The sequence below is a fragment of the Suricata suricatta genome, chromosome 16, assembly GCF_006229205.1.
Source record: "Suricata suricatta isolate VVHF042 chromosome 16, meerkat_22Aug2017_6uvM2_HiC, whole genome shotgun sequence".
Lineage (NCBI taxonomy): Eukaryota > Metazoa > Chordata > Mammalia > Carnivora > Herpestidae > Suricata > Suricata suricatta.
In genome coordinates this window covers 41,957,304-41,979,797 of record NC_043715.1, presented here as the reverse complement: position 1 = coordinate 41,979,797, position 22,494 = coordinate 41,957,304, and the positions used below count along the sequence as shown (strand labels likewise).

Here is a 22,494-nt window from a genome sequence, read left to right as displayed (position 1 = left end):
TGGTGTCGGGCTAGAGCCACCAAGGACACCTCAGACTCCACCCAAGTAGGAGGGAGGGGCATGCCGATCTAAACCCGACAGGCTCCTCTGGGGACTTGGGGTACCATGTTTCAGAAGGAGGGTCCTTGTTCTCCGATGTCATTCACCCACCCCCACCTCCCGCCACTCTGTCCACAGTCCAGGCCCCTGCTGCTGTTCCCAACACACTAAACTTATTCCCGCCCCAGGGCCTTTGCTGCCTTCACTCTTCCCTCTGCCTGGACACTGAGGGGAGCAGGCTACCCTCCGCCAGCTGTTCCCTTGTTCTTCCTCCTGGTAACCCAAAGGCCCACCCTCTCTTCTCCAGCAGCTCCTGGCTCCAACGTCACCTTCCTCAGGTCTTCTGTCCACTCCCAGGAAACTGCCTCCCCTGTCCCTTACTCTACCGTGGTTGTCACTACCTGACATTAACTTTTCATTTATTTAGGTCTTCCTTCCACCGCCTGTTCCTTCAATCCTGGGATCCAAGAGCCCTCCAGGTGAGGACACTGTCCCGTGCACCACTGTATTTCCAGCACCCGAAACTGTGCCTAGCACATTGTAGGTGCTCAGTAAATATTCATCAAATGAAATAAATATATGCCAATGCTAGAGCCCTTCTCATATGCTGATCCATCTCTATCTCCCCAGCACTGGCAGCGAGGTCTATTACTATCCCCATTTTACAGAAGAAACGGAGGCTGAGAGTGGCTCACACCTTGCCTAGCTCATGTAGTTGGCCTTGGGTGGATCTGGAATCCTGCCCCTGTAATGGTGGGTGGCTTGTCCTATTAGTAGGTTCTGCCAAATGGAGAGGGTGGGGTGGGGGCTCTGGGCTATCAGGATCGGGCGGGGGGGTGTGAGACTTTTGGCCAGCTACTCAGGTCCTGGCCTCTAGGTTTGGGTGGGGTGAAGTTCCAGAATCCCCTGATCCAGTCCTGCAGAGGAAGAGGAACAAGGATGTGGGGCGGGCTTAGGGCACAGGAACAGGAAGCCAGGGACACCGGACACTTTTGTGGTCTGGGCCTCTGTGCCAACACCTCCCGGGCTGTGAAATTCCTCTGCAGAAAATAACTCTCTTGCTGTTCCAAGCCTCCCTCTGGCAGTGGGTGACAGAGGTGGTGAGGACAGACCTTGGGCACTGGGCAAGGGCATTTACTCACAGCCCTACAAGCTGGTGTTCACTGAGCACCTACTATGGGCTTGGTGCTATTCTAAGCACTTTGCCAATAATGAATTGAAATTCTCCTCACATGATGGGTATTACAATTATTCCTAATTAGGTATGGGAAACTGAGGCCCACGATGGGTGGGTAACTTGCTATGATCACATAGCTACAGAGGCTGGCTCTGTCCTTTGCCACTTATGGTCCCCTCCATCTAACCCCTCCAGTCCTTTGCCTCAAGCCCTCAATCAAGAAATTTCTTACAGCCTGACTGTGACATGTCAAAGGTCACTCCTTACCCCTCACTTACTCCGGAACCAGAACAGGGTTGAGTGAGACAGACCTGGATTCTACTTAGACCAGAGACTTTGCCTTTAAGCTCATTTCTTCATTGGTAGGACAGGGGTCCAGATAGCCTCAACCTGGACAGGCTGTTATGGGGTCCCACAGGGGTAGGACCTTGCATCTAAGTGTGGAGACCCTGGGGACCAGGCCTGCGGCCCTCGTCTTCTGCAGAGTGCCCTCAGATCCATCTGCATCTCACAGAGTCGCCGGGAGACTTAAAGGAACACCAGCCCCTGGCATGGAGCCTGGTGCACACTTGGTGCTTCCTACAGGAGTTGCTTTTCTCTCCCCCCAATTCTTCCATGATGAGTAACATGATTGGAAACTTACTCTGTGCCAGGCCCTGTTGTAAGCAGCCACATTTATGAACTCCTCGACTGCTGTAGTAGTGGCTTGCAAAGCAGGGTCCCTGGATAAGCACCATCAGCACCCCTGGGAACTTGCTGGAGAGGCAGACCCTCAGCTCACCCCAGATCTGCAGACTCAGAAACTCGAAATGGGGGTGTCTGGCAGCCTTTCAATAAGCCCTCCAGGAGATGCTGGTGCAGCTCACATTGGAGAAATAGTCACTTCCAAGAACACTAGGAGACAGGTGCCACTCTTATGCCCATTGTACAAGGGAAAACCGAAGCTCAGAGGGCTTGACCCCGCTCCATGTTACAGGATCGAGGGTAATACTTGAACTCAGGCCTCCAGGCACCGGACTCGGTCCTCATAGCCTGGCACTGGACCCTGATGACATAAGGCTTGTGGAAGATGCTGGAGGATCCCAGATCATGTCAGTGACCTGGGCCCCAAAAATGGACAGACCCCCCCCTTTCTGCACCCTTCCGGTGGGATGAGAGGGTCCCACCCACTCCCAGGGACCTCACAGGCATAGCCACAGCCATTTCCAACCCTTTATTGGGGCTCTGTCAGCCCCAAATAAATATAATACATTAAACCCAGAGCTGAGGGCATCGTGCACCCCGGAGCACCTCCCACAACCCCAGCCGGGCAAAATAAGTTAGCGGGGGGGCTGCCGAAGACCAGGCCAGCTCCCTGGCTAGGCAAGCGACGGCAGCTGGACTCGCACACGCCGGTCTAAAGTGCATCTCAGTTCTGTGGTCCCCATGTCTGTGTGGCCCCTGGCTGGGTCACTGGGAGGGGCAGGCGGGAGGCTCCCGGCGCTCACACTGTGCCAGCAGTGGCTGCCGAGGCTCTGTGTCCATCTGTCCTTTAGGGGGGTCAGCCACGTGGCTGTGTGTCCTCAGGAGAAGTTGTCGTCGGGCCGTGGCTGGGAGTCGAAGGGCGGATCTGAAACCGTGATGCCTTGATGCAGCTTCTCCAGCGAGAATTTCATCTGGGAGGAAGAAGCGGGCAGGGTGGGGGTAAGCACTGGCAGCGGTGGGGTTCTTCCCCTTCATGCACCTCAGGAACTGGGCAGGGTCCAGAGAGGCCGCCTGCCCTGCCAAGGTCACCCTGTGACAAAAGCGGAGCCGTACTGCACCCAATTTAACTCCCAAGGTGCTGCAGATGGAAGGGGCCCAGGTGGCCCAGGTTCCAGTCACAGCTCTGCTGCTGCCTGCGTAGCCTTGGGTGAGCCCCTTAACCATCCAGGACCCCTCAGCTGCAGGACGGGCCAGTTACGAACCTGCTCCACAGGATTATTTCAGGGATGTGACAGGCAAACACCTGGCACGTGGCACATAGGAGGTGCCTGATGCACATTAGCCCCTCTTCTTCCCCACTGTGTGCCCCTGAGGAAGTCTGGACTTGCCAGGCCTTGGCACCCCCATCTATTAGACGGGGGGATACCACAAGCACCCCTCTCCCAGGCTGGCCGTGAGGGGCCAATCAGTGGGTCATAGCGGCACATGGAACTGCCCAGATCAACCTGTGTCTGCTGCTAACAAGTCTAGGAAGTCGACTCCATGCCCTTGGCGATTTAAGGGAGGAAAATAATGGGAATTTAACTGGGGATGGGGAAGCCCTGCCGACCCTTTGTGTGAGTGGTATGACCCCAGCCTCAATGTCCTCCCACCCTGTTCCACACGGCCCTTCCCAGCACAAGCATCTCTCCACAAGTGTGACTTCAGGGTGCAAGGCCCCTAGACGTGGCCTCCTCATTATGGTCTACAGTGACCACATGTGACTTCACCATTACCCACCCACCAACCTGGGCTCTGATACCCTCGGGTGCCCAGCCAGCGCCAGCCAGCTCTCAGCTTCCCCCACACCTCCTCCCACCTTGGGCACTACCCCAGGACCTGACATTTGTGCTGACCCACCACTGCATTAACTGGGCACCTACTGTGTGCAGGTGCTGGGCTCACACTAATAACAGCAAACACACGTGCAGTGTTTACTCCGAGCTCAACACTGTTCCTATGTGAACTCATTTACTCTTCACAACAGTCTTTGAGGGAACAGCAATCCTTAGCCCACTCACAGAGGAAGCCAAGGCTGGCAATGGTGCAGTCACTTGCACAAGGTCACACACCAGAATTTGAACCTCGACGTCTGTACTACAGACTGTCTGGGGCAACCCTTTCTGGAGATAAGACCCTAATAACCTTTGGAGAAACTTTTTCCCACCCTCACGTGACCTGAGTCACCCCAAAGTGGGGGTAGGGATCAAGGACCAAGCCTCACCTACCCCGGCCGCTGTGACTGGCTCAGGGATGGGTGTGTGACCCCAGCAGCCACTGAGAATGAGCTCTTTCCTTCGCATGTCAGCCTAGAGCTGCAGGTACCAACCTGGTCAAGGGTGGGAGGGGAGGATGCCCAAAACAAAGCCAGCCCCGGGGCGAGCAGAGTCGAGTGGTAGGCGGGTGGCTGGATCCAGCCATGCCTGAAGTCAGACGGCCATGGACATTTTTCCTGGGATGAGAGCCAATTCTTTCTCCTGTTTTTCCAGCAACCCTGGGAGCCAGGGACTCTGAATGGCTTCCTCATTTTACGGAGGAAGAAACAGAGGCCCAGATGTGTGTGCCACATGCTGGGGTCTGAGCACAGGGCCCTCCGCCCCAGAGCCGCACCTCGTCTAGGAGCTCCACGGAAGCCCTCAGGATCTGCCTCCACTTGTGCACCTCGACGCTGTGGAACTGCTTCTGCAGGGCTAGGATCTCCGCCCACTCTGTGGCCGTCTGCGGGAATTTGCTGTAGGGGACGCAGGGCCTGAGTGGGGCGGCAGCCTTTCCCAACCTACCGAAGCTCCCAACCCCCTCAGGCCACCCACTCACCCCTTGGTCAAGGCGAGACTGTGCCAGGACTCGAAGGTATGGGCCGTCCTCTCCAGAGACCAGAGGCGGTAAAAGAGGAGGACGTTGAGGGCGATGAGGACGATGAGGCTGAGGGCAGGGGTCAGAGGTCAGAACCGGCACGCAGCTGCTCCCGTAAGTTGGCACCCACACAACCAGACCTTGAAGGAGCACTACGATTACCCGCCTTTTCAGAGGAGAAAGTGAAGGCTCAGGCTCAGAGAGGGCGAGAGACATGCGCAGGGCCACACAGTCCATAAGCAGCACAGTCAGGGTTCAAATCTGGGCCTGACACCCATGCCCCCTAACATGCCACAGTGGGCCGCCTTGCTGGGAGAGCTGGGGACATGGAGTGGGAGAAGGGGCCGAAGCTGCGAGTGAGGCGGGGGCTGAGGGGGGAGCAGGATGCGGGGCCCTACCTCACACAGATCCTGAGGCGGCAGCAACGGGAGACAAAAGAGATGAGAGCCGCCCCCGCCCCTCCGGAAGCATGCCGCACAGCCCCCCTCTGGACTGTCCATGTTGGGAAACCGAGGCCCAGAGAGGCTGAGTGGTGAGAAACCTGACGCTCACCTCTCAGGGTCTGCTGGAAGCTCGGACCACACTTCCAGGTCCTCAGAGTGCCCTCCCCCAACCCCTTGTGCGCATGAGACATGAGTGCCCCTGCCTCGGGCCCCGGGGTCTCAGCTCAGCTCAGGGATCCCCTGCCTCCCCCAGCTTCCCCGTCCTGGCCCTGTCCCCCCAGCACTGTGCTCTGGTGTCAGGTCCTCTAGTCATTACTGTGTCCCTAGTGTCATCCAGGTTTGGGTTAGGCACGGAAGGATGTGTGCTCCTTTCTGCATCTCTCTTGGCTCACCTCATTCCACCTCCTTTGGGTGCCTCCTCCTCCAGAAAGCGCACCCCCCGCCCCTGAGGGAGGTAGGGCCCCTCCAGCCTCCCAGAGCCCCCAGGGCTTCCCCCTCCCAGCAGGACACACTCCTCCACCACCAGCTGAGCAGCACAGCACGGAAGGAGCCCTGGGCACATTCCAGACATTATCCCCTTTCATCTCTGCTCAACTATGAGGTACACCCATGCTCCCGCTTCAGCAGAGGCCCAGAGAGGCCAGGCACCTGCCCGAGGTCACATGGCCGGAATGCAGATGCAGGCCTGGGTGACCCCGAAGCCCGGGCCCCTTACTCACACAACGCTGATGAGAACAAGGGCACTGGGGATGCCTGCCCCGGGGCCCTGGTCCGCGGATGGTTCCGAGAAGCGTGAGCTGAGAGAGCCTGAAGAAGAGCACCACGGAGTCAGACCCCTCCCAGCACGGCCACCCGGCCCCGACCAGGCCTGAGGGGACGCACCCGAGGTGTGCATGGCAGCCCGGGCACAGGGGTCAGGGTCCGGGTGCTGGGGCCCGTCGCTGTGGCCCCGCCAGCTCAGCGGCCGCTTCCGCCTCCGCAGGCCTGATAACAGTCCCCGGGCATCCTTCCCGCCTTCCTCCAGGGACAGCTTCTCGGCTTTGGCAAGCTCTCGCTCTGTGGGCACAGGAGAGGCCTCTGCACGGCTGCCCCTCACCGGGCCCCGCCCCAGCCACCTTCCGGCCCTTACCCAGGTGGTGGAAGTAATCCTCGATGCCGCTCCACGAGTTCTTCTCGATAAGTGACTTCACGAGGCTCCAGGGCTGTTTCCGGTAGCGGATCTCGGAGGACACCCTAGGGTTGGGGGAACAGGCAAGGGGGTCAGGGTCTGACTCCAATGTCACTGCCCCACTCCCCAGGGGGCGCTTTCCTTCCACCAGGTCAGAGAGGGCCCCCTGTCACCCACAGACACACACCTTGGCAAGTCTCCCGACCTCAGCAGCACCCACCCACTCCAACGGCTCAGCCTGCGCCCCTTCCTGGACTCCTCCATCGGGCCGCTGTGCCCCAGCTCCACACGGAGTCTAAGAGCAGCTGAGCACATCCCAGACGGAGCTCCTGATCTTCCCCCCAAACCTCCCCACCTTCCCCATCCCAGTCAGTGGCAGCCTCATCCTTCCGTTGGTTCAGGCCAGACATCCCCAGGTGTTCCTGACACATGTCCTGGAGAGAGGGGACTGTCTGGTTTCTGCACCCCCACCAGTGCCAGGCACAGAGCACACGACCCACAGCTGAAAAACAACTGAACCGATCACTCGTGCACTCAGTCACTCACTTGCTTCCGGCTCAAACCCCTTCCACAGACTGGGGAGAGGTCCCTGGGGCTGCCCTTGTCTACCCTCCACTATTCAGAGTTGAGAGGCCTCAGGGACCCAGAACTTCGACTCCTCCGCGGTGGTAACCAACATCGTGGTGCCAACCAGGGGTGGGGGCAGAACGGTGGGGACCCTGGGAGCAGCAGGGTGTCCAGTGAGGGACCAGGCCGCCGCTCACCGGAGTCGGGCCTTGTTCCGGGCAAGGCCCAGGATGCAGTAGCGGTGGGCGGTGTAGAAGTAGTCCTGGTAAGGGATGCCCTGCGTCAGCACCTCGGAGTCCACCACACACCCGCTGGCCTGCGGGCCGCGCCGGAACAACGTCTGCAGAGATGAGGGAGGAGCGCGGGGTCAGGGCCCTGCCATCCGGCCCTGCCCCCCGGCCCGCAGCTCTGCCCGGCCCACCTGTGTCTCCACCACGGAGGCGCTCTTGGGGCCCAGCGGGTTGCTGATGGGAATGGTGTAGGTCAGCACCCGGCGCTGGTGGCACTTGCTGTCCCCGCTCCAGGGACTCAAGGTCACATCTGGGGGAGGGAGGAACAGAATGAGGAGACCATTCTTCAGTCTTCTGCCCACAGGCTGTAGGAGAAAGCTTTTGGGATAGGTCCAGTTCTTTGGGGACTTGCCCCCACCTTCCTTCTCAGATGCTGGTAATTCAGAGCTGGGGCCTCTCTCCTCCCAACACTTCTCACCCATCCTGGGGCCATCTTGTCCACTCTTGCAGCCTCAGTTTCCCTCTCTGTAACAGTCTAGGCTTCTCCCCTGAGCCTCAGACTTAGGATCCTGTGACCTCCTGTACCCCTTCTCTTGGAAGTTCTCCAGACACCCCACACCCACCAGGTCCCACCCTGGCTTCCACATCCCCCTTAACCTCCCCTCCTGTCGGGTGCCATCGCAGGGGTAACCCAGGCTTGCCCCAGGGGCTCCCTCCCCTGTGTGTCCACTCGACCTCCTGAGTACTGCTCCTGCTTCAGCCCATCCCTGCCTGCCCAGGGTCCCCCTCCAGCCCCTGAGAATTTTTGGCATCAGTCTCCACCTCTGAGGTCCTAGGGTGGCTTCTTAAAGCCAGGCTTGCCCCCTGCCCCTAACCTGCCTAGAACACTCCATGGCTCTCCAGGGCCCCTGGTCAGAGTGTGAGTTCCTCAGTCTGATGTGCCAGTCCTGTCAAGGACATAAGCGTCGCTTTGAACATTGTGGGGCCCCGACTCAAGGCACAGCCTTACTCGTTCTGCAGGGGACTTCATGGTTCATTTCCATCGATACAGAAAAAGAAACAGAGAAACTACCTTCTGACTAGCCCCTCCCCTGCCTGAATCTCTTTCAACCGGTCCCTAGGTCAACCCTTCCACGTGACCGGTGCTGGGGCTCCACCTCGCCATGCCTGGCCACAGAGGCCGGCCTCAAGGGGCACTTCCAGGGTCTGCCTCTGGCCTCAAAACCTTTGCAGATGCCTTGCTGGCCTCCTGGGTTTCTTCCCCCATCTCCTCCCCTTCTCCAGGAGAGTTCCTCCTTCAGGCCTTGGTCTCAATTTCACATTCTTTCAGCAGCTTTCCTTGATCCCCCTCAGATCACAGCTACCCCTCTGACACTCACATTCCGGGCACATCTGTGACTTATTTGTGTGTCTATTTACTCACTAGATTCTCGAGTTCATCTGTCCTGGCCTCTGCACAAATCTGACAGACTGGGCACTAAATGTGTGATCACGAACTTGTAAGTATTACATGCTTACTGTATACTACTCCTCCAAGGCACTTTTCTGGTATTAACTCCCATAGTTCTCAGGAGATCCAGATGCAGCAAGTATTACTATCATACCCCCAGTATACACAGAGTTAACTGAGACAGAGAGGCTAAGAATCTGGCTTGAGGCCACTCAGCCACACAGATGCTGCTTCTAACCCCGCAAGGATGCCACATCTGCACAACGGCGAGCGGCTGTCTCCTGCTTCCACCCCGTGCCTGCGGAACCTCAGCCTCCTGACCTGTGAACTTGCACTGCTGCAGGAAGCCCTGCAGGAAGGGCGAGTCTGAGAAGAGCATCTGCTGGAGCCGCTCGGCACCCACATGGAAGACTGAGTTGATGAGCAGACGGCCAGAGAGGTCAGGAAGCAGGGCGGCCAGGTCAGCTGGGTGTTGGAGAAAGGCAGTGGATGACGTATTCCTCCCTCCTCGGAGCCACTCCTCAGTTTCCCTCTGGGTGACTGCTCCCTTCCCCACCCAGGCCTTCTTCACTGGATGGGCAGACCCATCCTCCCAGGCTCAGCACACTGCTGGGCCCCATTCAGCCACAGGCTGGCTTTAGGGTGGGCACGTGCCCCGGGTCAGCCAATCAGAGCCACCAGGAGTGGTTCAGGGGTGGGCCTGGGCTCTCAGCCACAGTGATTGGTTCAGGGCTGGGCTTGCTGTCCAGGCTGGACCAATCAGAGCCAACCTTAGGGCTTCTGGTGCAGCCCCTGGGAAAAGCATGCTTTTTCTCAGCTAGGCTTGTCTGAGGCAGGACTGGGGTTCTCTGTGCCCCACAAACACAGAGGCTACCTGAGAATGAAGCTGGCACAGAGAAAATGGAAACAGTAATAATAACAGCAGCAGCAGCCAACACTAACTGGCCTGACCGCTTTACGTATATTAACTCTATTTCAATTCTCAACAACAACCCTAACTAGGTATTATTATTGCTAATCTCATTTTTCAGGCAAGTAAAATGAGGCTCGAAGAGATCAAATAACTTGCCCAAGTTACACAGCTAGGAAGCAGTGTGGCCAGGGTTTGGCCCTTTAGAGGCTGTGGTCTTACCCACTCTGCTCTGCTGCCTTCAAAGCACAGCTGAAGCAGACAGCTTTCTAAGACCACCATTTGAAGCCTTACCTGCTGGCCCACCCCCTGGACTTTTTTAGTCCCATGAGCCAGCCTGAGTAGGGTTTGTCACGTGTAACCGAGGCGAAGGACTCGGGCCACCTGCCTCACCTTCCTCCCCTGTGGATGAGGAGGAGTTACTCGTGTCTGTCAACAGCTCCTCACTGCGCAGCAGGTCCAGGGGGCCCAGGGAGGTGGGCCCGTCAGGCGGGGTGGGCTCTGTGCTTGGGGGCTCAGCTACCGGGGTCACTGTCTGGCTGGAGGAGGCGTCGGGCTGGCTGTCCGTCTGCTCCTCCTTGTCCTCCTCTGCCTGTAGAGAAAGGCTCAATCCAACTTTGTCCCATGGCCATTCCAGCCTGAAGGCCCCCTGCGTGCCCACACTGGCCATAAGGAGTCAGCACCACAGGAAAACCAATGCTGAGGGGTCGTGTGTGCATGTAAAGCTTCCAGCTGAGCATCTGCAAGGGGCCCAGGGGCTGCCTGGCGAGGCCCCTCTCAGTCCCTACCAGGCCCAACCTGGGTGCCTGGGCCATAAGCCTCCTGATGCCCCTCCCGTCATCGGTCTATCTTGTCCACGCCTTGTCTGTTTCCTACTGCATCTGTCCATCTGTATGTCTGTCTGTCCATCTATCCGTCCATCCATCCCTTGCTTCTTCTGTCTCTTAGCTTTTCCCTGCCTGTCAGCTGATCTCTCTCGTTTCCTATGTTTTCTTTGCCTTCTTCTCAAGTCCGTCCCTTCCCGTCCCTCCATCCATCCCCTCCTCACCTCCACCGCTCAGTCTGTCCCTCCCCGACACCACTGCTCACCTTCCTCTCTCTGGCTGTCAGCACCCTCCTCTGTCCCCCATCCTCTGCTCACCCCATGGTCTGCATCACTGCTGGCCCGGGAAAGGTTGGGAGTGAGGCGGCCACGGCGCGAACCCACAGGGCTCGGCTCCTGGCTGTTGTCAGCTGCCCCAGAGGGGGTGATGTCACTCAGGGCGATCACATCTCCCACGTCCTTGGGGTTCCTGTGGGGAAAGAGAGGGTGTAGGCTGGCCGTATCTTTGAGATCCCACACACCCTCCTGGTCACTTGGACTGTAAACCCACCTCAGTCCAGCCAGGACCCCAGGAGCTCTGCACATAGCCCCTACTGTCTCCCCTCACCCCAGGAACCAGCCATCGGCCTCTGACTCACCCCAGACCGTTCAGCTGCAAGGGGCAGACGTAGTCCTCATCCTCGCTGGTGAGGCCCAACTCTGAGCCGTAGCACTGATGCACCAGGTGCCAGAGCTCCCGGGGACTCAGAGTCTGGGCAGGCAGGACAAGGGGTTGGCCTGGGTTTCCCTGGGCCCAGAGCCCTTTGTCCCTGCCAGCCGGCAGACGCAGTGCTCCCCCGGCATCCACAAGGGGGCAGCCCTCACCCAACCTGCTCCGTCCGCAGATACCAGGAGCCTGGGCAGTCTGGACTTTCCCCTTAGGTCCTCACAGTGCTCCCGTGTCCACAGGTTAGCATCCCCAGACTTAGAAGAGAATGTGGCGGCCCAGGGAGGGGAAGCCACGTGCTGAGGTCATACGTGACCGGGGGTGACCCAGGGGTTCAAACCCAGCTGGACCCCTGAGCCAACCCTCCCACCCTCAGGCCATCCTGCCCCTGACTATCTTCCTAAGCGTTTTTGTCGATGACAAGAACAGCGAGAGCAGCAGCGGGGCAGCCATCCGCTGAGCTGTTACCAGGCGCCAGGCATTCTTCCAACCCCCTCCCATGCATGCTGCCTGAATCTTCAAAACCAATTCTGTAAAGTGCTAACATCGTCGGTTTAAGGCAATGATGCGGAGGCACAGAGGGGCTCGAGTGGCACTGCTGAGATGGGTCCCCAGGGCCGGGCTGGACTGGTCTAGCCCCTTGGAGCTCACCATGGGGTGGGTCTGCCCCATAAGAGCTGACAAGAGGGAGCACTCATGCTGGGCTCAGCCCTGGTGCTCTGAAGTAGGGAATGCCCCTGTCTGATGGGGCTCAGCAACCTGCTCCAGGTCACTCAGCTCCTCAGGATGGCAGTCTGGCTCCAGGGACTGAGCTTTGAACCCTCCTCTGCCCCCACCTATTATCCTGGAGAGCCCGACGCTGCACCGTCCGTCCTCAGGCTCCTGCTCCAGTGCTCTGGCCCCCAAGGACAGGCATGGCCGGATAGGAGTGCAGCCTGAGAAGCAGGCTTGGCCCTCTGAGGTGCTGCAGGCCAGCAGGAGCAGCCTCCCCGATGCCCATCCCGCCCTGCCTCCCTGTCGACAGAACCCCAATGTGTTTGGGGTGAGAATCTTCCCCAGCCCTGCAGATAAATCATAACCGGTTTACATCAAGTCTTTCATCTTTCCTTTGCAACTGAGGGTGGTCATGTCACCCAGTTCTAACCAAAGAAATGCAGAGCCCCCTTGAAAGGGGGCTTTCTCTCCCCGATAAAGGAAAGTCCCCTTTCTATCCAGCCGCTATCACCTTCATGTCTGTGAGGGCATGATGCCTACAGCTGCCTATAGCCATTTTGCAACCACGAGGCAAAAAGCATGTGGACAAAACACCAATATGATGGAGAGGGTGACAGTACGGAAGACTAAACAAGAGTGTGGGTCCCTGAGGACATGGGGGAGCCCTCAAACCCACCCTGGACTGCCTGCCTCCAGACCTCTAGTTACATGAGCGTCAGCTGGACATAGAACCTAATGCAACGGGCCAGAACCCCAGCTCTGCCACACAGAACCCTCAAGGCCATGGGCAAGTCTACCCCTCCATGCCTCACTGGTAAAAGAGGTAATAACCACACGGCCTCGTAAGGTGGTTGTGAAGACAAAGTGAATTAATTCATGTAATGCTCAGATCAGTGCCTGGCCGCCAGTAGCACCATAAGCATCAGCTATTATTATTACTTTATGAAGCAACTCAGTATCTGTTTGCTTAAAGCATGTTTGGTGGAGTTTCCAGTTACCTGCAGTCGACTGTATCCTACATAAACTCATGCAACCACAGGAAGCACTGTGGGAGAGTCTGCCCAGGCTAGCCGACCATCAGAACACAAGAAGTCTCTGGGGCGCCTGGGAGGCTCGGTCAGTTAAGCGTCCAACTCTTGATTTTGGCTCAGGTCATGATCTCACGGTTCGTGGGTTCAAGCCCCACATCAGGCTCTGTACTAACAGGGCAGATTGGGATTTTCTCTCTCCCTCTCTCTCTTCCCCTACCTTGCTCTTATGTGCTCAGTCTGTCTCTTAAAAACAAATAAACTTTAAAAAAAAAAAAAAAAGGATGTGATAGTGTAAAAGCCCTTAGTCAAAATCTGTGGGGCAAGATGCAATTGAAAATTAAGCAGTTTGGAGGTTTAAAAAAGCTAATACAGGGCCTATACTCTATGTAGTAATACGTTACCAATAATGGTAACTATATTACACTTAATATCCAATGCAGTATATACCAAAGGTTCTCAAAGTGTGGTCCAAGGATTTCTGGGGGTCCACAACCCTTCCAGGAGATCCATGACATGAAAATCATTTTCGTGTGTGTGTTAAGTGTTACTAGTAGTATACGATGTTACTTGCTTTTTTCACTTTTATTCTCACACTGGCACACAGTGGAATTTTCCAGAGGCTACATGACATGGGATGCTGTCTTTTTCCAGTGGCTAATGCAATATGTGCTCCTGTATTCTTGTGTCGAAGAAGTCCTCACTCTCAATTTCTAATACAGTAAATACTGGTAAACACAGCCCTCCTAACAAAAGCTCTTTGGAGTCTACAATTATTTTAAAAGAGTATGAAAGGTTCCCGAAGCTGTAAAGTTGGAGATTCAGGGGTATATTCTATACAGGACAGATATCATAATTTTATATTGAATTCCAATTATATCTAAGATTTACCCCAGTCATACACATTAATATTTTTGGTCCTGGAACACATGAACAGTCACACAATGCAGGCCTGTGCTATACAAGAAGCACCTGTGGCCATTTAAGTATAAATTGATTAAAATTAAAAATGCAGACATTCAGCTACACTATCCACTTTTTAAGACTCCCAAGAGGCACGTGTGGCCAGTGGCTACCATATTTTGATAGCATGGATGGAGAATACTTTTGTCTTAGCAGAAAATTCTATTAGCGCTGATAAAGACTACAAATAGCCATGTTAGCTCAGGTCAGATTTCGCAGCCACACACACAAAGACATGTCTCTCGGTTTCAAAGCAGTTTTGAGATGTGGACATTGAATAAGGGGCCATGGATACGTGTACACGTGGACAGGCCTGGCACTAGGGCCCGCGGTGGCCCCCTGGTGGAGTCTGTAGAGGCTGCAGGGTCGTCAGGCCTGTGCCCATTGCCCAAATTCTGGCCCTCTGGACTCCATGATTTCCCCCGATCCCCCATCCAGGTCCCATCCAGACCCACCTTTTCAAGCAGCGCATTCTGCCAGAGGCGGAAGATGAGGAGGAAGCAGCGGTCCCGGGCCCCAAAGGAGGTGAAAAAATGCTGTAGGAGAGAGAGGGGTGTGAGGGGGCGGGAGACAGACATAGCCTGGACCTCCATCCTGAGGTATCCATCCGTTCACCCCTTCCTTCGCTCCACAGGATGTTTGTCCTGTGTCCAGCCTGGCAGTGGACGATGCTGCTGTCACTGTGATGAGGAGATGGCCCCTGGCCCTGCCTCACAGTCCACGGCAAGAGACAGGTTTGGCCCAAAGTGGTCGGGCTGTGATGGGGGAAGCCCAGGGCACCTCCCCAGCCTCCTTCGACTAGTAGGGGTGGTCACCTAATCCATGTCTGACCAATAAAACACAAAGGGAAGTCTGCTGTGAAGTCTCCCCACCATTCCCTTCTCCCTTCCGGAGTCATTGGTGGGAGGCAGCCATCTTGGGACCATGAGGCAACAACCATCAGGATGGAATGGAGCATCAGGGAAGGCTTCCAAGGAAAGGGGGCATCTGAATTGACAGACACAGGAACTCAGAGGGAAGAATTTTACTGATAATATTATCCCCGAGCAGCTGTGTGAAAGGACAGACTGACTAGAAGGCCTGAGATGAGGGGTTGGTGTGGAGGTCCAGGTCGGTGGTGATAGGAGCCCAGGCCAGGCCAGTGGGATGGCAAAGGGGGTAAAGAGAAACAAGGGATCTGAGAGTTCAAGGTGCAGAATAAACAGGGCTTGGGGCGGGAGGGGCTGGCTAAGACCAGGACCACAGCCCCCTGAACAGGTGGTCAGTCAGGCTCACCTTCTCACTCTCAGTGCAGATCTGGATGGCATTGGGGATCAGCTTGGCCGTCTTTTCCTTCTTCAGACATGTCACTTCCTTCAACTGGATGGAAATCTGGAGACGAAAGGCCAGTCAGAAGAGGGCAGGGCCCCGCCCACCCGGAGCCCTTCCTTGACCCCCAGTCGGCTCACTGTTGTTTCCCAGCGGAAGATGTTGCTGTAGAAGCAGATCCAGTTCTCGGAGAGGTAGAGGCGGCCCTGGAGGAGGATCTCGCGCTGCAAGGCACAGGAGTAATCTGAGGCGGCCGAGGGGAGAGATGGCAGACACCCGAGTCACACACACTGTGCTGGCCAGCGGGGAGGGGAGAGGCGGGAGAGCAGAGTGGGGAACCCAGGGCCCGGCCTGGGACTGGGTCTGGGCATCCGGACTCACCCACGATGAGGCGTTCAGCCTCAGGGAGTTTGCTGAACAGTTTCCGGAAGTCCTCATTCCGCTGTTTATATGTGGGGCTCAGCATCTGGGGGGATTTTGGAAGGTGAGAGCCCGGATGGGGGTTCACACCCCCACTTCTGCCCCACAAGGCCCCAAGAAGCCCCTGAGACTCCTGAGCGCCAGACAAGCCCTCTGTGGTTTCAAGTCCAGCTCACGTCTGGCCTCCACTGCCCATAGGCCAAGACTAACCATGACAAGAGCTGTCATTTACTGATTTCCACATAAGCCAGGCCTTGCGCCGAGTACCCACCAGCACCACTGACTCAGGGAGTGTTCCCTTCAGCCTTGTAAGGCTGAGACAGCTTCTCAGGAAACAGGCTGAGAGAAGTTTAACAACTCACTCGAGGTCTCACAGGAAGTCAGGAGCAGCACAAGGTGTGACCCTGGGTCAGCTGACCCCGGCACCCCATCCTTAATGGCTGCAGCCTGAGGGCTCCTGGCCCAGGAACAGCCCCCTCCCTCGTTCCCCTCCAGCAAGCCTCCCTGCCCCAAAACTTACACTGTACCAGCTCTGCATCTTCTGCAAGAGAAAGGAGCAGCGTCAGAAGGAACCCATCACTCCCCTGCCCGGCCCCCCCAGCCCCCCTAACCGGGGCTTGCCCTAACCTTGCTGTTGCGAATGAAGTTCCTGCTGCCCAGGCTCTGGGTGCCGGGGGTCCCAGGCACACCACCCTTCTCTGAGGAGCTGTCTGACCCCTTCTCCACCATGGTGCCCGGCTCTGGCTCAGGTGGGGCCCGGCTTGAGGGCAGGAGCTGCAGCCGCTTGCGGAGAGATGGGGAGCTGCTCGGTGTGCTCCGGCCGGAGTGGGGGGCGGTGCTGGGGGAGGAGAAGAAGCAGGGCATTAGCGGGGGAAACAGGCCAGGTGCAGGGACAGGCCTAATTTGGGAGGCGACACATGTACCTGCTGATCCCCACCCACACACTCCACTCCCATTCTCGCAGGGTGACTGAGCAGCTCCCTAACTCTCTGCACCTCGGTGACTCCCTCCGTGATCCAGGGGGGACAAACACACGTCCTCACCTGCTTGTCTGGACAGCTAAATCAATCAGTACATAAAACGTGTTTCTACTAGAGCCTGGCATACAGGACGTTTCTCTGTCTTTAAAACTAACTATTAATTCATTTGTACAATAAATATTTATTGAGTAGCCACTTTCCAGTCTGCTGCTTCAGCTAAAAAACGTAAGCCTCTTAATTTTTTTCCTGTTCACTCTTCATTTCTAATCTATTAGCAAGTCCCACCTGCTCTACCTTCAAAACCTCCTTCCATTATTTCTATTATACCCCCTTGCCCTGCGTCGGTGCCCTGGCCCAGCCTCCACCCTCCCTGTCCCGGATACCACAGCGGCCCCTCCCTGGTTCCCCTGGCCCCCTCCCCACCCCCTTGCAGTTCCCAGCCTGAGCCAGAGGGAGGCTGTGAACCCTAGTCAGGTTAGGGACCTCCTTGTAAAGGCCAACCGCTCCCCCGTGGCACCCAAGGCCCTGCTGTGGCATGTCACACCCTCCACTCCAGCCGCCCCAGCCTCCTTTGCCCCTAGCATCACAGACTGCCTTCCCACATCAAGGCCCCTGCAGTTCTGTTCCCTCTGCCCAGAACACCATTCCACAGCCCAGCCTAACAGATTCTCTCATTTGGCTCAAATGCTCCTCTTCCCCTGGGGACCCAGCCCCCCGAAGCCCACTTCACACTACCTCAGTTCCTCCTGTCGGCTTATTCAGTTTGCCTAGTGTTGCCTCTCAGTTAAGGGGGCCTTGGTTGTGTCCCTGGCACCCAAAACTGTACCCAGCACGCAGTCAACTCCCAATACACACTGGGGACCACACGAATGATCTGTGCACAGGCTGGAGTGGGAGCAGCAGAGGGACACTTGGCTCTGTACCAAGACTCGGGCAAGCTCTCCGCATCGCTACTTATTCCTCTGGCAACGCTGTGCACGTGACGCCATCACCATCCCTGCATTACACAGGAAGAAGCTGAAGCATACAGCAGCGAGCCACTTGTCCAAGGAAACGCAGCTGCTTCTTTAAAAAAAAAGAGGGGAGTGGCAGAGAGAGAGAGAGAGAGAGAGAGAGAGAGAGAGAGAGAGAGGGAGGGAGGGAGGGAGGGAGAGAGAGAAAGCCAAGGAGGGGGCTAGATCTCACAAATTGTGAGAACATGACCTGAGCTGAAATCAAGAGTTGGATGCTTAACTGGCTAAGCCACCCAGGCGCACCTTGCACAGCTGCTTGAAGTCGGCAGGATTCTACCTTGGGGGCCTCCATCTACTCCAGCCAGAGTCCCTGGACCCCTTGGGGCTCCTCAGACTTCCCACTCTCGCCTCCAAGCCTCAGCACATGCTACTCCCTCAGTGCAGACTGCCCTTTGCCTTCTTCACCTAGCAAGTTCCAGGACTCCTGCTCAGCACCCCTCCCGCCTCCCCTCCAGGACAGAGCCTCCCTGCTGTGTGTCCTTCCGGTCTTGTCCCGGCTGCCACTACTCTGCCTCTGCTTCCCCCATCGCAGCCCTGACTACTCCTGGGCTGTCACTGCCTAGTGACAGCTCCATTTCCCCCACAGGTCTGTGAGCTCCCTGGTGGCCAGCCTTAGTGTTGTTGTGGTCACTGCTCTGTCCCCAGTATTACTTAGGACAGGACACAGGGTAGGCATTCATGTCATCCTTGTGATTTTATGGAGTACGATAGTAAGTAAATAAATAAATGAAATAGGTGGTGACCCAGGTGGCTGCCATTCCCCCTTGGACTACTGGAGCTGGCTTCTCCCAGGTCTCCCTGACCCCTTTCCCTTCTCTGCTCCCCACCTGCGGCCAGAGGGGGCCTGTGAACACCTGAGGCAGGTTGGGACCTGCCCCCCCTTCCTCTTGCTGCACCTGACTCCAGCTAAAAGTCCAGGGCTGGACTTTGTCATCAACCCCTTGCTCACTCTTCCCCAGCTCCTGCCTTGGTTGTTCCCTCTGCCAAAACGCCCTTCTTCCCAGAGGTCTTGAGGGCTCCTGAGCCTCCCCATGTCTATGGTCAGTGGATGCTTCTCCAAGTCTCAACTCTATTGAAATCACACGCCTCGCCGCTCCATCCTCCTCCTCTTCCTTCCTCCTCAGCCCTTCCTCCACTTAAACTTCTGGAATCTCCTTCTCCACGCTCCACAGAGGAAGGAGGTTTGTCTCCAGCTGCATCCCTACTGCCTGGAACTAGGCAACTAGGTACAGTAGGTGCTCGGTGAGCATCTGCTCCCTGTGGACTGAATAACTGACCCTCTCCAGCCCCTCAGGGGAACCCGGATTCAACCAGATGGGAGACTTGCCCAACCCCTCAGAGACCTCCAGCCTGTGTGACTTTGGGCAAGTGTCTGCACCTCTCTGTGCTTCGGTTTCATCCTAAATACAAAGGGAATAATGGCGTCTACCTCACAGGGTTGTCTGAGGGAGAAAGTGAGGTAATACATAGTTGACCCTTGAACAGCCTGGGTTTGAACTGCACGGTGCCACTTCTATGGGAAGTTCATTCAATAAATACAGTACAGTCTTGCAAATGTATTTTCTTTATGATTTTTCTTTTTAAGTAGGCTCTATGCCCAGCCTGGAGCCCAAGGTGGGGCTTGAACTAACAACCCCGAGATCAAGACCTGAGCGGAGACCAAGAGTTAGTTAAGATTTTAAGTGCCCCATTTTATGATTTCCTTAATACCAATTTTTCTAGGTTACTTTATTGTAAGAATACAGTATATAATATAGACAGTATACAAAATATGTATTAGTCTATGGTTTATGTTATCAGTAAGGCTTCTGGTCAACAGTGAACTAAGCAGCTACGTTTTGGGGGGTCAGAATTTACACACCAATTTTCCACAGGTTGGCCCCCCAACCTCTGTGTTGTTCAAGGGTCAAGGGCACATGAAGGCCAGCACATGGAAGGCACTTGGCTCTGATCAGTAGGGACTAGGACTAAAATGGAGGACAAGGTCCCGCTATCGCCCCCCACTCAGCGCACCTGTGTTCAAGATGCAAATGCTCACCCCAACGGGCACCAATAAACTCTCAGCCTGGGGCTCAGAGCCCAAACCGACCCCAAGCGCCCCCATTCACCAAACATGCACTGATCACATGCCCTGCGCCAGGCACTGGGGACACAGAAGTGTGCAAAACGGATACCTTCCCTGCCTGCAGGGACCTGACATTCCAGCTGCGGAACAGAGATGACCAACAAGAAAACATGCAAATGAAGACGCTGATCTCAGAGGCTGGTCAGGGCTATAAAGTAGCAAGGCTCGCAGGAACGGGAGACCAGGAAATTGTGAGAAACACAGATTTGGGGACCCACGGCAGGCCTCCTGAATCAAATACTGGAGGTGGGTCCCAGGAGACTGGTGCAATGTTCGAGTTTGAGGTCCACAGAAATAAAGGTGGGCTAAGAGGGCGGGCAGGTGGAGTGCAGGGCACACCTGAGCTGAGCCTGAGGAGAAAGGGCAGCTCTGGCAAGGGAAGGTTGTTTTAGGGACAGGAGCACGGAGTTCACGGACAGGACAGAGCCTGGCAGGTCTGAGGCCAGCGGGGCTGGGGAAGGAGAACAGGAGGGCACAAGCCCACCTACAGGCCCTGTGGACCTTGGTCAGGAGCTTGGGCTGCACCCTGAGGGCACTGGGGAGCTATGGATGGGTTCTGAAGGAGGGAATGACCACATTCCTCCCCTGCCGCATCTTCTCACCTCTCTACCCTAAAATGCAGACCCTTCTCCCCGTGGCCTACCCTCCTGCAGCCCCAGGGCTAGGGGAGGGCACCTTAGGAAAGGTCCAATAACACACAGATGGGGCAGGTCTTGCCTCCCCCAGATCTGGCTCCTTTGTAGGAGGAAGAGGAAGTGCTTGGGGGCAGGCACAGCCCTGAGGCTGCCCAACCAGACGTGCTAAGGCAGAAGAAAGGGAGGAGCCCAACATGGCTGGAGGACCTTGGGGCGGGGGCAGGGACTGGGAAGACAAGAGGGGTTTTTGCCCCTGCAGATGCAGACTTCCTGGGTCCAGGAAGCTCCCTCTCATCACAGAGGAACAGACGCACACACAGGCGTGCATAAAAGGGAAACGCCGTGCGCGTCCCACACCGCCAGCATCACAGGCAGACTGTACGTCCCCCCTGTGGCAAGAAATCTCCCCTACCCCAGCCCAGACACACAGCCGCAGTATCACAGGTGTGTCACCCTCACACACACAACCACAGAGTGCCAGCATAAAGATACCCACAGCGGCAGCCACAAAGTCCTGGACGTTACACACACACGCCGGTGCGTGATGGGTACACGCAGCTGCAGAGGGTCACAGAAACCACAGAAAGGCCCACATAAATTACATGCACGTGTACAGCAACGAGAAAGTCCCAGAGAAGAGGTGAACGCAAATCACATGCTACTGAGAGCGCCATACAAGTAGAGGAACAGTTACAGCGGAACTCAGCCAACACAGAACGGCATCAGTAAATTTAAGTCACAGGCGCAGCCCGACTCTCCTGATGTTCACCAACTGGTGGGGAAGACAAAGGGAAGGCCTGCTCTAACGTGGAGAGGGATGGCGGTGCCAGCTGGCGGCCGCCAGGGAACCCAGACACTCGTGTAACCATGAAGGACCCAGGAAGTCATGGCCACGTCTTAAGAGCACGGTGGCCAGGTATCAAAATAACGCGTGGGACATGCTTTAAAAATTACAACAGGAACGATGTCAGTGGTTACTGCTTCTGAGAGTCAGGGATACAGCCAAGGTCTCAGGCAAGCCGGTGCCAGGGCCACCAAGAGCCACACAGCATTTCTTTCTCTTGCTCCTCACACACACAAAGCCCCGGATGGTCTCAGCTGGACACACAAAGCCTAGGCACACACAGCACTGTCACATATGACTAGGAAACCCGCTGGAGCGTCCACACAAAGACGTAATTAGAGGTAAATTACAGGCACAACTTACAACCCCAGGGGGTTCCAGCCACATCTGCCAGGCCCCAGACACACAACATCACATATGGACAGAGGCAGGTAACTTACATTTGCACAAAGAGCTAATGTGTTCAGAGATAGATGACAGGCACATAGATAGAAAGGGATAGCTGTAAGCACTGTCCGGGACTTGTACGCACACACACCACACAGTCACAACTGGACACACAGGCATCTTACAGTGATGCCTGGAGCCACAGATGGAATGAAAGGGAAATTTTACAGACCCACACACTCAACCAGGTAGGATCACAGCTGTCTGCACACTAGGAGACCTAAACACATGTACGCACACTCCAAAGTCACAACCAGATATGCACAGGTCAGACGAGATGTGATAATACTTTACACACGTACAACCACAGAAGGTCACAGGCGCACACGCAGAGCCCCCTGACAGAGTCCCAATCAGACATACTCGGGGAACTTCCAGGAACACATGGAGCCCCAGATGGAGTTTGACGTAAATCACACACACAAAGAGGATGCACGGTAGGAATACAGGCACGCATACACACATTTCCAAGACACCTACAATTCATACTGGAAACACACCGGGCCCAGGGAATGGGAAGTCAATTCTGGGCCGGCAACCCCAGAGAATTTCAGGCACGAGGCCGGCCACCATGCCCCCACCAGAAGCAGGCCGAGGCTCCCGGAGCCTCGCAACAGACCAGGGCGGTGGGAGGGGGCCCTCCGGGGGCTCAGTGGCCTGTGAGGGGACCAGCAGGGGGCTTGTGTCCGTCCAGCTTCCACCCGAGGCCCAAAGCCCGGGGTCAGCCTTGTGCTCACCCCTCGCCTCTCGGGCCGCGGCCAGCTAGGCCGGGGCCCTCCCCGCAGGCCACGCTCCCCGCGGTATGAGCTCGGGAACCCCACCAAAGCCCCGCCACCCCGGCGCGTTGCGCCCGTAGGTGACGAGCCAGCCCTGGAGCCTCCCGCCTTCTGCGCCCTGCCCTCCGACCCCGTGCGACCCCGGCCCTCTC

At 56.5% G+C, this 22,494-nt stretch overlaps 1 protein-coding gene across 6 annotated transcripts in view; it reads right to left on the bottom strand.

Moving 5' to 3' along the window:
• Positions 1 to 2,735: 2,735 nt before the first annotated feature.
• GRAMD1A (GRAM domain containing 1A) overlaps positions 2,736 to 22,494 on the bottom strand; it is a 23,484-nt gene continuing 3,725 nt past the window's right edge. The window contains exons 1-21 of one of the 6 annotated variants that reach the window (XM_029925895.1): positions 17,238 to 17,563; positions 16,150 to 16,360; positions 16,043 to 16,063; positions 15,484 to 15,568; positions 15,243 to 15,346; positions 15,070 to 15,165; positions 14,250 to 14,330; positions 11,022 to 11,134; positions 10,702 to 10,852; positions 9,954 to 10,152; positions 8,972 to 9,115; positions 7,392 to 7,510; positions 7,168 to 7,310; positions 6,365 to 6,468; positions 6,118 to 6,291; positions 5,955 to 6,042; positions 5,191 to 5,202; positions 4,754 to 4,861; positions 4,550 to 4,670; positions 4,269 to 4,391; positions 2,736 to 2,871 (exon numbers count right to left, since the gene is read on the bottom strand). In XM_029925895.1, coding sequence (XP_029781755.1) covers positions 2,779 to 2,871; positions 4,269 to 4,391; positions 4,550 to 4,670; positions 4,754 to 4,861; positions 5,191 to 5,202; positions 5,955 to 6,042; positions 6,118 to 6,291; positions 6,365 to 6,468; positions 7,168 to 7,310; positions 7,392 to 7,510; positions 8,972 to 9,115; positions 9,954 to 10,152; positions 10,702 to 10,852; positions 11,022 to 11,134; positions 14,250 to 14,330; positions 15,070 to 15,165; positions 15,243 to 15,346; positions 15,484 to 15,568; positions 16,043 to 16,063; positions 16,150 to 16,251 — 2,181 coding nt within the window. In that variant the 5' untranslated portion in view covers positions 16,252 to 16,360; positions 17,238 to 17,563 and the 3' untranslated portion in view covers positions 2,736 to 2,778. Of the gene's footprint in view, positions 2,872 to 4,268; positions 4,392 to 4,549; positions 4,671 to 4,753; positions 4,933 to 5,190; positions 5,203 to 5,954; positions 6,043 to 6,117; positions 6,292 to 6,364; positions 6,469 to 7,167; positions 7,311 to 7,391; positions 7,511 to 8,971; positions 9,116 to 9,953; positions 10,153 to 10,701; positions 10,853 to 11,021; positions 11,135 to 14,249; positions 14,331 to 15,069; positions 15,166 to 15,242; positions 15,347 to 15,483; positions 15,569 to 16,042; positions 16,064 to 16,149; positions 16,361 to 17,237; positions 17,564 to 22,494 lie in introns of those variants that run through there. The other 5 variants (XM_029925897.1, XM_029925892.1, XM_029925893.1 and 2 more) reach the window with 5 other exon arrangements.